General features: G+C 39.0%; 1 protein-coding gene across 2 annotated transcripts in view; it reads left to right on the top strand.

Annotated features, from left to right (window-relative positions):
* Window positions 1-12653, top strand: part of tshz3b (teashirt zinc finger homeobox 3b) — a 61097-nt gene that overhangs the window by 8568 nt on the left and 39876 nt on the right. For both annotated transcript variants that reach the window (XM_047363499.1, XM_047363497.1), the window contains exon 2: window positions 84-535. In XM_047363499.1, coding sequence (XP_047219455.1) covers window positions 496-535 — 40 coding nt within the window. In that variant the 5' untranslated portion in view covers window positions 84-495. The remainder of the gene's footprint in view (window positions 1-83; window positions 536-12653) is intronic.

The following is a 12653-nucleotide window of genomic DNA, read 5'->3' as shown; positions in this document are numbered from 1 at the left end:
TGTGTCAGCGCTTGATGTGTGTAGCTACTCTTGTTTGCGGACTCTTGACTGACGCAATCATCTGTTGTTTTTATCCCATCAAGCTCGCCTGTTGCAGCCTCCGACACAGAGTAACCCAGAGGATCACAGGGAGCGCTGATCACCCGAGTCTGTTATTCTGTTCCTACCGTGGAGGTTCCACCGCTCCAGCCCCCTTCGTCAGGTCCATCAGAGCCGGAGCAGGGCAGAGCAGGCGGGGAGGGGAGCGCGACCGAGCGACCGCCTCTCCCAGCGCTTCTCCTGGCTCTTTCTCATCCTGTCTTTATTTCTCGAAAACTGCCTCTCCTTGAACACGCTCCTACCTCGACCTATGTGGGATCCCTGAGAGCGCAGCCAGGCGGGGGAGAAACTGGATCAAAGCTCCCTCGGATAATCTCCCCCATCCACACCTTCACGCACGCAGCCTCGTTTCACCGTGGCAAGAGACCACTTTCCTGCCGGGGCCCCGAAACCGACATGCCGCGGAGGAAGCAGCAGGCGCCGCGGCGCGCCGCAGGTACGCGCTGCTTTTGTTTCGCATGTTTTACAACTATTATCTACATTTTCCCTCCACTCCCTCCTCTGGACTTCACCTTTTTTGGTGATATTGAAACAATTGATAATTGCGTTGCTGTTTTAGCAAGTAACACTTTAGAAATATTGGCACAAAATAGCAATACTGCATCTTTTTACTAGTTTATAAAAAAAGAGGCAGATTTCTTTCTGTTAAGTGTCAAACGCATTTGCCAAATAATATGTATTTTTATTATTATTATTATTTTGCCTAAAACCTGTTAATTGGACTTGGTGAGATATTCCAGAATGTCACCTGATGCTGAGGGATTATTATTTTTATTTCAATATTTCCTGTTTTATAATGTTTTAAGGCACAGATTTGAACAAAATATTAATCAGTATAGTACAGATGTTTACTAATTTTTACATATTCGGATCCAGAAATCATGAGTTGTTTACAGGGCAGAACTGTTAATTAATAAGCAGTCATCCCATTGCTTCTCCTAAAAGGTCACAGGTCACCTGGGAGCATGTGTCCTTTCAAAATTCCCAGTGTGTTGGAAGTATTTTCAGAAAAGTCTTTTTTTTCTCTCTTCCCACAGAAAGTGGGATTCATTTACTAGTTCAGGTTGTTTTCTTCCCTAAAGCTCCACTTTTGTCCTAGCTTCCTTCTCATCTGCTTGTCGATATTGACTTTGCAATGAAGGATCTACATTGGAGCGGTTTGCTGAATCCCTTGGCTGAATGAAAAAAAGACTTTAATGCTTGGATTTCTTTTAAGATGATGGTTATTGCACAAAAATTTGTATTTTTGCTTCATCGTTTGCTTTTTAACTATTTTTTAACGGAAATCTTCTAATGTATTGTAAGACCATAAATTTATTTTATATTTAATCACCACATTTTTCTTAACTCCTAATTGAATCTGAAATTGTACTGATCATTTCAGCATCTTTGCTGTTATTCAGGTTTCTTCATCTCCCTTTTGATTCCATTTCTGAGAACGGCTTTTTTAATCCAGTAAAGATTATTTCCCACCCCAGGGTGGGAGAGTAAACTGGGAGAGGCCTTTAATGGACAGTTGCCACCTTTGACTTGATGCCTGATTGATCACCTATCATCTGTCTGTGCCTTTGATCTGTTCGGTCCCAATAAGTGTTAACAAATAAGCCCCTGCTCCTCGCTCCTCCCTGTCCCTTCGTAAACTCCCTCCGGCAGGAAAGCAGGGCCTGCTCAAGTCATATCCTGTCACTCTCTTCCACTTTAGCACATCTTTTTAATTTAGTTTTATTTTTATCTACTTTAAGCATACCCCCGGCCCACCTGTGCCATACACATTTGGAGGATTCTTGTGCTATGTAGGCCACTATACAACGACAGGCACTCAGACCGGTACTTAAATGTAACTATTAGCGTCAATGGAAATAGCAGGACTGCTTTGCTCTATCAGAGGAGCCATCAGAGCGACTTTGGTTCATATTTGATTTAATTGTCTGCTCTCTGACAGCCACATTCATCAGTGGCTCTAATGGTCAATCAGACATTGGCACAGAGACACACACACTGAGGGAGTCTTATGTATTGTCAGTCTGGAGACTTGCTTGATCAAAATGTTTTAGCCCTAATGGACACAGTAGGTGGGGGTGGAGGGGGAAGGAATGGCTGAAAGGATGAATGCATGGATGGATGGATGGATTTTCACCTGGAAGATTGCTGCACTGAGAAGTTAGCGAGTGAGTTTTCAGCAGTAAGAGCGAGACAGAAAATGAGAGGATTTCTTTAATGAGCAAATAAGGAAAACACGAGACAAAGGAGGAGTTTCATTTAAAGCATTTTTACCCTTCCTTTCTCTTTTTGCACATCCCTAACTCCTTGTCTCCCTTCCTCCCTTCCTTTTTCACTCCAGCTGCAAGCTTGTGCCACACAAAGAAGTGATGACAAACTGATTGCGCTTCAGTAATGGCGATAGTTATAAGAGGAATGCAAATGATAGGTCTTGATTAGGATTTTTATTTTTGGGGAAGAAAAAATCCCCTGGTTTCACTCTTCTCCTGCTCACTTATGTGAGGGTTCTGCAGACTTAGATCTTACTACATGTGGTGTGCTGGACCTCCTCACCACCACACACACTTCCCGCCCTGGTGTCGGCGCGCACTCAGCCAACTAAAAAGAGGAGTTGTTTTGCCAGCTTCATTAGCGTTCCCCTAATTAGCTGAACATCTGATGGATCTCTGACAGGCCTAATGATTGGAGATGACAAACTCCGCACTCTTGTCACGCTCACCAATTAAGTCTACACCGTGCTTCAATGTAATCAACTGGATCCTAAGTCCCCCTAATTTGGCCTTTGCTCTGCCCCCTCCGACAAAGTTGAGGGTTTAGACTAAAGTTTGGGGTTCCTACACAATCGTGAAAAGTCTGGAAAAGAGTTACCTTTGCTTTTGTTATTTCCCAAGTCTGAATAAATTTAAATTGAGAAAGATTTTATTTATTTTTTTATTCTAGATTTTATTAATTGTTCAGTTTCATTAAAAATTAAAACCTGGAAATATTTTTTCATTAATTTATGTTTAAATTACATTGTTTACCTTTTAGAACTTCTAAATAGTGTGTTTTGTCTTTGAGTACTCTATTTAAAAATTCAAAAAAGGATAATTTCACCCTTTTGAGCTCTAGTCCTCTTAAAATGAGGATGTTCAACTGAACCTTTGGTTGTTAAGCTAAGCGTGACTTAAGGTGGCAGAAAAGAGCAGAGCATTTAACAGCTATATTGTTTTTTACTTCATAAACAGAATAAAGTTGAAACAATCAAAAACAGTGCTTAAGTGCATGAGTTTTGGTGATTTGAGGAGTCTGAGCTTCATAGTGTAACTAATCTATATTCGTTTAGATGCCAAATAGTGGATCTGCTTCTAAGCAAACTGCGGCAGCAGAAGCTGACTTTAGTGTTGTGTTCGTGGAACATAAAGACAATAAAACCTTACCACCATGTGAGCATTTCAGGCTAAGTATGTTGTATTCAAATATTCAAAATGGTTTAAAAAACATAACAAAATATCAGACATCTGAGTTCCAAAAAGTTTGGAATTTTGACTGAGAAAATGTGTAGGAACTGGGGCTGCATAATTTTTCAGGAAAATGCAATGACGATATTGATTAAGATTGACCTGTACTTCTTTTTTTACTGTTACACAATATTCGTACACCTTTCCGCGAGCCTTATTATCTGAGCCACTAAACTAAACATCAGGTGTGGGCTTTAGTGGAAGTTAGAGTCTATCCAGCTGGTCATATACGTTACCAATATACTGAGTGTGAATTTATGACACTTGGAATATTGTAAGCAGCCCTTTTCAAATGCAATATTGTCCACACCAAGATGATTGGGATTTGAAATATTGTGCACCTCTAGTTGGAATACTTAAAGCTGTACAATGTATCAATATTTTAAATGACTGTTCTGATGCAATATTTGGTTGACTATTATTACTGAAGTGCAGTTCATTGAGTGTCTGTACACCATTGCTACATCAAGCCTGTTTGATAGAGTTTGCTTGCCCTTGATGTCCACACCTGATATAGACTTACTGACTCAGAGAGTTCTTTTTTCATCTTTTACAAAATAAAAATAAAAAATTTGTATTTAGGGTTTTGCAATAAGTCAGAGTGTTACATATTTTAATACAGCTCACCTAAGTTAGTCCAGATGCCAAAAAAACAGGGAAATGGTCCTTTACCACAATGTTAAGGTTGAGGCCTGCATTATAGAACAGATAGTAGAACTCAACTAGCATTTGTAGTCAAATCCTCAGAATGTAAAAAAGTAAAAATAAATGCTGGGAAATGTTTGATATTTGAGTCTGGAAAATGATGGAATTTGTGATATGGATATATTACAAGTGGATATTTTCCTAGTAGCATGCAACCCTAGTTTAGACAACGGTTCCAGGAAGAGTGGTGCTAGCTGCTTAGAGGCAATACAGTTTTGGTTGGACCTTGTTCTGGTTTTGAACTGGCATGTTTTTCAGTCACGGTTATTCTTACAGAAATGTATTCTCTGTTCCCAAACACTGTTTCATAAGAAGGAATATTTATTGTTTCAGTGGTCCTCACAGAAAAAGAAAAAAGCTTGAGCACCAGTGAACGTTTGTCCTTGGGCTTCAAAGACAAGCTAGACCAAATATGACTCCATTGTTATCTGAGAGGAAGTTTGAACATCAAATATCCAGTACAGTCTATTGCAGGAATCCTGCACTGAGGTTTTTCAGATGAAGAATGTTTAGCAATAGATTGTCTTCCCACGTCGCCACCGTGTTCAATTCTTCCACAGACCCACCACAGATTGATGACGTTGACATGGGTCATTATTAGCTGCTCAATGACACTTCCCCCTATGTTGAGGATTTTTCACCCAGGTTGATTTTCCAGAAACACCTATCATCAGCATGGTGTCCAGAAGGGCTAAGCATGATTTATGTAAATATTAACATCAAGACAGATTTGCTTCTGTCCAACAGGAGATAGATGGCAGCTAAGAGGGGAAAGCAGCTGATTTCTGTGATTTCTCTGCCTCTGAGTATGTGTTTGTGTGTGTGTGCATACATTTACAAGTGTGTTTGATTGATTGCAGATGAGAGCGGGAGATTAATCATGCTTGATGTGTTGACGTTGCACTAGCGGTGGATCTAAGTCGAGATGCAGTGGCCCATTTAAATATACTGCCTCACACAGATTCACGGAAGGGAGCGGGCACGCTGGCACACATGGAGGCTCGCGTATTTTCACCTTGTTCGTCAGGGAGCAGGACACATTCCTAACAGGGATAAAGTACAGGAGATCCTTTCTGTTTGCCATAAAAATGATGTTGTACAATAAAATCTTCCGAGGATGCTGGCACTTTGCTTCAGAGTTGTTGTTTGGTAACATAAATGGAACGGAAGCCTAATGAAACATGTAAGGAAGTTTAGGATTTTTCGGTTATTTAAAACAGTTTTATTAAGCAAGGTAGAAAATATGTTTCAGATGATGCTTTAAATATGTGCAAAGTATTAACCATAACATAACCAAAAATATTTGTTGTATTAGAATAGTAAGATGGTAAGGAGCAATCTGCTTCCTGTGAAAATGCTGTGTTTGCTTCCAAAAACATATCTCTCCTGAATTTAGTCTTTTATATCTCACATTAAAGCTAGGGAAATAATTTATGAATATAAATTACTCAGTCTCTAAAACTGTAAAATAAGTTAGCCTTATTCAGAATACAGTTTTCAATCAGAGAAAAATGTTGGCACCTATGATTTGTTTCTTTCGTGGCTCCTCAACATTTCAAAGAAATGACCTTTAAAGCACGGCAGTAGAAGTTCGTCGCAGAGTAATGAAATTCAGAGGTTACTCATCCCTGAAAAGAACGGCATGTACTGCAGATTCTAATGAAGTGGATACGTTTGAGGAGCCTGCAAAGTAAAGCTGATACAAAGTATAAAAATATATATAAATAAAAAAATTCTCATTCTTTGTGGATTCATAGTTCTGTTTACAACAATAGCTGCAGGATGATAGTGGGATTATCTTCATTTTCTCTGTTGAAACTAACAAAATTCTTAAAAAAGATTTAAAAGCCATGTGAGATACGTTGTGATTTGATGAAAAAAAATGATTTCTGTATGGGTGCGCATTGATAAAATACCCTTTACACACCTTTATATTAGATGGACCATGTTAGGCTTACTTGTCATGTTAAACTGGTTAAACAAAGAGAAAATGTTATTTTCTATTTTCAGCTCAATAGTGCAATGGGATGCTGATTGGAAGATTTCATAGATGCTAAGTGTTTGTAGCATGGTTGTTGAGATTTTGTATTTTTTACTTTAAAATGTTGTAGTGCTAAACTCCTAGTTGGGATGTGTTTAGTTTTATGTTTTAGTTTAAAGCCAATGTTACCAGTTTTGCCAGCTTATATGTATTGGGATCAAATGCTTTAAAGATTTGTTCTTTTCTGTAATGAAATATATGGAAAACACAATATTAAAAGGGAAAACATTATCTTTTCTTTAAAACTAAAAGGTACCAACTACTACAGCTACTAAGATATTGTATAAATGCATATTATTCATTCATATCATTCATTATTATGGCCATAAAAATATTATACTATATTTAAGGAACTTACTTGACTTTTTGTAACAGCACAGAGACACGCTAAAATTATAGTCGACATCATACTACTCATAAGACTATTTTTAAATATCTGTCACTTCAATTCACTTCAATTTCAATCCAAAGACTGGTGAAACAGCTGAGAGAAAACAGGTTGTTTTATACATTGTGGTGTTTTTTTACCAGACGTACACAGTGGCAAAAGACCTAAAAGAAGGATAAAAACCTGGTAAGGTTAGTAATAATCTTTAAGAAACGTAATTATTGCTCAGAGTATTATGTTTTTTCTTTCATTTTGCTCTTTTTAAAGTGAGTGAACACTGTTTCTCTGACAAGCTAGTGTTAGCTAGTAAATATCCATCTTATGAGCTTATAACAGGTTGCTTTAAATTTAGTTATAACAGCAATGACTATATTATGCAAAACTTATTTAACAGTTACCTATAATATTTACTTAGTTTTGTTTTAAAGGTACAGAGACTTGTACAGTGACAAAGCACAGGTGATCGTGCTGACATTCACCTCTAAAATTGTAGCCTGTGTCCTACTACTCACAAGACTTATTTTAAAATAAGTTTTACCTATAAATATTTGGAACAACAAGGTTAAAGATTGAATTTAGTCAAAAAAAAAAAGAATAGATCTATAGGAAGAATTAAGTTAAAACGCCAGAGAGCCAGATGTACCCGAAGTAGAAGATCAAAATAATAAAATGAATTAAAAGTTCATCAGTTTAATCTGTTAATAATAATAAACATGCTTATTGCTCAGAATATAACATCTGTTCCTCTCATCTTTGTTTGGGGAGTAAACACCACAAGTCTTGCAAGCTAACGTTGGCTATGATTATCCATCTTATCTGCTCCTGCATCCATGCGTTAGCTGACGCTGTGCAGAGCAACAAGTCGGGGTAGATGAAGCGCAACATACAGTTTATAGACGACTCTCGATGAAAAGGAATTGTAACACAACAACATGACAGACATTTTCAGCAGATTTTAAACCGAAACTTTTATAATCCTCAGGTTAACCTATTACTGAAACCGGGCCCCTGTTTGTTCTAATGGTAAACCGCCTCTTGCTGCCTGCTGTATTGGGCTACAACACCATTCAAATTAACATCTTTTGAGGAAGATTGTAAAATATATACAACTTAATTTCCAGTCTTCCTCTGTTGCTTACTAAAAATCAGCGTATTTAATTATAGTTTTGCATAGATCTTTAGTTAAAAACAGCCTCTGTTCTATACCGTCTCTGTGTGCCAGCATCTGTCCTTCTCCCAGCCTTACTTTGTGCGGAGTGAGTTTTTTCCCAGGCAGCAAACTGACATGGTGATTTGTTATGCCCCTCTTCTTCTTTTTTTCAGCGCTCCTGCTCCACTATGCCACATTGAACCAAAAGACAGAGAGAGGAGATATGAAGTGGGAGAACTCTAGCATGGTTGAATATTCTATCATCGGAAAAGACAGAATGGGAATGAGATTGTAAAAAAGATTATGGGCATGGGCAAAAGTAGAAATGAATGAAAAAGCAGACAAACGACAATCATTGAGAGGGGGAGAGAGAGAGCAAGAGGGAGAGGCTCTGAAGCTCCCTCATATCTTCCCCCTTCCCCTCCATTTCTTGAGGATAAGTGGCTGATGGTTTATAAACAGTGTTTCTTTTCCTCCCTCTCCCAGAATCTTCCGTCATGGCTCCCATTAGGTTGACAGCTGTCAATTAGAGCTCCCTTGGTCTGGCGCACTGCACTTTATTGCAGGCAGTTGATGCTGTCATTTCGCTCCCAGTTTCGCCTTGAGCGTTATCACGAGTGCTCAAACAGTCAATAGCTGATGCATCAGCAGTTATTTCTTAAATTGGCTCACAAGGCTGCATCCTTTTCTCAATCCCCCACCCCATTCACCCCCAATTCTTTTCCTCTGTCAGTCTCCTCCCTGTTCTCCTTTTCCTCCCCAAAGATTATTTTTGAGGAGAGAGATTGTGCCTGTACCTGGAGAGAGCAAATAATTCTGTTAAATATTTGTTTTGCCATTGGGTTATAGAAAATGACTAACACAAGATACAATTAAATTTGTTTTTGTTAACTATGTCCTTCTGTTCAAATTGATGGAATTATATTTGATGAAAGGTGGCACAACTCAGTATGTCTTTGAATGTGAAGAATCACACGAGCTACATTAGCTTTCCCTGAGAGGTTCAAATATGCTTGAAGTCTGTGCTAACTGTCTGGGGTTTAAAACACTGCAGGAAATGACCAAAAGTACCTTCCTGTCTAGGCATGAATGAGTTACTGGCATACAGATTTTTAAAAGTTAAGCTTAGAAAACTTGATTTTTTATTATAATGTTCTTGTTGTTTACAGTCCTCTGAATGATTCAGATTGCACTGCCCCTCCCCCAGCTGATGCAGTGCACTGCTGGCCAGCTGGTTGAGAAATGTCTCATACACTTTCTTCTTGTTTACTAGAAAGAATAATTCGGCTGTTTTGAAATGCTTCTTGTCATGAAAAGCGCAAACAGTAATGGTTTGAAAACTAAAGGAGCAGCATCTTTCACCTCTCTGAAGGTAAAACTGGTTTAGAAAAACAGTAGAAAAGCTACGAGCAACATGTCTGTTCAGCTGCCGACTACAGACTGGCCACCAGAACAATAGCCCAACTAATTATCCTGCAAATATCAGTTTTATACTTCTAGTGTTACATAAAAAAGAGAAAAGCAAAATGTGGCAATAATCTTTGTGATAAGTACTTGAAAACCTTTTACTAAAGCTACTGCATAATCTTGTTTTCTTTTTTGTTAAACACTGTATACTATATATATTATTGAAATACTGTGACACTGTGGAAATTTTACCCAATGTTATCTTTCTATGATAATCTAATATCAGCTCTCGCCTTTCATTGTTGAGAACAAAAGGGCTGCACAAAACAAAGGACAAAACTACAATATGTAGAAGGGACTAAACTCACTTTTCTTTCTCTTCTTAGCCTTTATGACAGTAAAAAGATATGATATAGATGTCAATGTCAAATATTTACTGTATAATACCTTGAAATTCATCATAATTTTCTGAATTCCATGTTTTAAATTGTCACCCTTAAAAGAGCCAAATCAGTCTTATTCTTTAACAACCTTATTCCTGTCAGTAATAACAAAACATAGAAAACAGATTTTATTTTTTAATTTTAAGGACAAATGTTTAACCTCTATGTTTTCATCTAAACTGGTGGACCTGAGCCCAAGCTGTGCAAATCGACTGACAGGAAGCCGCACCGACCCATACAGTCTCTCTTTTCACTGTGAATGTCATAGTCTAGCTTGAAGATTCCTTAGATTATTATGGAAAACCCAGATTTTTTTATGGATTAGATCATGAGACCACATAGAAGCCCCTATATTAACAGATTAGGTTAATATAGGCACATGGCATTGGAACTAGACTACTATAAAACTAGATATGCCTGTTCTCACTGTATAACTTGCTGCAAAAATTATGGCTCTAATAATTTCTAGAAATGGGACATGTTTTTGGTGGGCCTCCAAGTAGCCAGCTCTAACTCTTAAGAAGACAAAAGACTTCTGCTTAAGGCAGAACATAGTCAGGCATACTGTGAGCAACACGCACTCTTGCACGGCCTCTGGATGCACTGTCCGCGGACCTTTTCAGGTTTCACAATTGAGCGTACCAATTTCCTACATTTCTGGTGACAAATTCCTACATTTCACACACTTACTGCCATGACTTCATCGAATGGGGAGGCAAAGTTAATTTGCGATCTAGCTTTTCAAAAACAAAAAGAAAGAAGATGGTACTAAAGGTTATGAAACGACACTAGGGACGAAGAAGGAGAATACACCTGTCATTGCAGTGCAGAGAGTGGCAGTGGCACTGCACATACTTGAGACTGGTTCCTTGGAGCAGTGTGTCACATATAAAACAGTTTGATGTGGAAACCTTTTCCCGCATAGCAGTTTATTGTATGACACTGGGTACACAGCCGTAAAAATTGAGCTTTCTACTTTTATTATGCATGGAGTCCGCGTGTACGTCCACAGAGTCAAGTACGCCCGACTATGTTTTGCCTTATGGTTAACTCTGGTCTATTCCATATACTTCCTGTCATGTTCAGTAGAGAGGGATTATATGCCTGTGTCGCCCTGTGTTCAGAGGGGGCTCATGAACACTAAGAAACAGCAGTCTTGGTTGGAGGATGAGTTTTTGTAAAGTGTGAGTGTGTTTGCGTGTGTGTGTGTGAGAAAGAGTGAGTGTGTGTATCTTTTGAGTGTCATCTGGGCTTGGCTCCAGGTCTTGGTTTTTCTTCTTACCCTCAGTAGGGGTTGCCTTTATGTCTGCAGAGCGTGCACGTGTATCTGTGCACACTCTCAGACAATCAGAAGCTTTTACCTCACTTTCCCACGGAGGATTTAGTGGAACCCAGACAAGACTGGCAGCCATCAGTCTTGTTTGTGTGTGTGTGTTTGTGTAACAGTGGTTATGATGAAAGGCAGGGGAGCCAACGAGGACTCATATGAGACCCTGGTAATCAGGGGCGGCGAGAGCTGACATCCTTCTAAGACTGACAGCTCCTTCCTCCTCTCTCTCCACACACACACAAACACACACACTGACAAACACACTCACTCACTCACTCACATACACGCACACACACACAGCTCTAAACGTATTATATACTTTATACTTCATCATCATTATTATTATACTTTTTAAATATTATTATTGTTAGGTAGTCATTTTTATCCCCTTTGTGTAGAATAGTGCTTGTTAGGTAGGGGAAGGTTTTTGGACCAGAGTAGTAATTATATCAGGGCTTTATATATATATATATATATATATATATATATATATATATATATATATATATATATATATGTAAATATGCCTGATATCTCATGTCTTAGTACCTGCTGTAGGACAGAGATCCATATGGCGGCTCTTTTCCTTGTCCTTGCGTCATATTTTGGGAATCTTCTCACCCTGTGTATCACTGTGACCGTGTGTGTGTTTCACATCCCATGGTGTTTGAAATGTTTTGGTCTTTGCTATGAAATGTGTGTTTGTGGCAGCTTGCTTACTTCTGCAGGTGGATTTCTGCCTGCTTTGAGTTCCCAGAGAGGGGCAAGAGCAGGTAGGCAGGTGATAGAGAGAGGAAAAGAGTCAACCAACAAGAAAAAAAGTGTGAGAGATGAGAGGAGAGGGGAAGAAGGCTGTTTTATTTTATACTGTGAGGGCCTGTTGCTAATTAATGTTTCTTGGTCTGTTTCTGTCGGAGCTGAGTAATGTTTTTGATCTTTATGCCTGATAACTGCATACCTAATGAGATTTCAAAGCTGGTGGAGATGGGAGTTGCTGCTCCCTGCAATTATTGACAGATGCCTTTTCTCCGCCACTGGCTGCCGCGCCATAAATCCTTCCTCAGTAATGAGCTTGAGAAGTGCCACCCTGCCAGTGAGCTAATGAAACTGAGCAAGGGGGGGCGTCTGTGTGTGTGTCTGTATGTGTGTGTGTGTGTGTGTGTGCATGCCTGCAAAAGAGTGCATCACACTCCTCTGACACATTTTTTTCTCTGTAAATGCACTCTGCAGATGTCAGCCACCTCGCCTGGTAGCGACAAAGAAAGAAAAAGAGGCAGGAGAAAGATAGGCAGCGAGTAAATGTGTGTGTTGGGGTTGTGGGGGGCCCTGTTTCTTCACTTTATGAGTAGTTTCAGGTTGGGAAGGGGGGCTCAGGTTACAGCCTGTGAGGTTTTATTTGAAATACTAGTAACTTTGTTGCTAAATGAGTCTGTGAGTAATATTTTTTGCATCCACTGTTTTTTTCTACTTTTCTGAGCTGTTTCATTTTTCTTTCATGAACTCCTGTGTAACTCAGCAAGCGAGAGCAAAGGTTGTGAAATAAAAGGAGGAAAGAGGCATTTGGAGCCATACAGAGCAGAGAAAAAGAGA

This window comes from Girardinichthys multiradiatus, chromosome 4 (assembly GCF_021462225.1).
Source record: "Girardinichthys multiradiatus isolate DD_20200921_A chromosome 4, DD_fGirMul_XY1, whole genome shotgun sequence".
In the NCBI taxonomy this organism is placed as follows: Eukaryota; Metazoa; Chordata; class Actinopteri; order Cyprinodontiformes; family Goodeidae; genus Girardinichthys; species Girardinichthys multiradiatus.
Note: the sequence above shows the minus strand (reverse complement) of the source record. Positions and strands in the feature narration are given on the sequence as shown.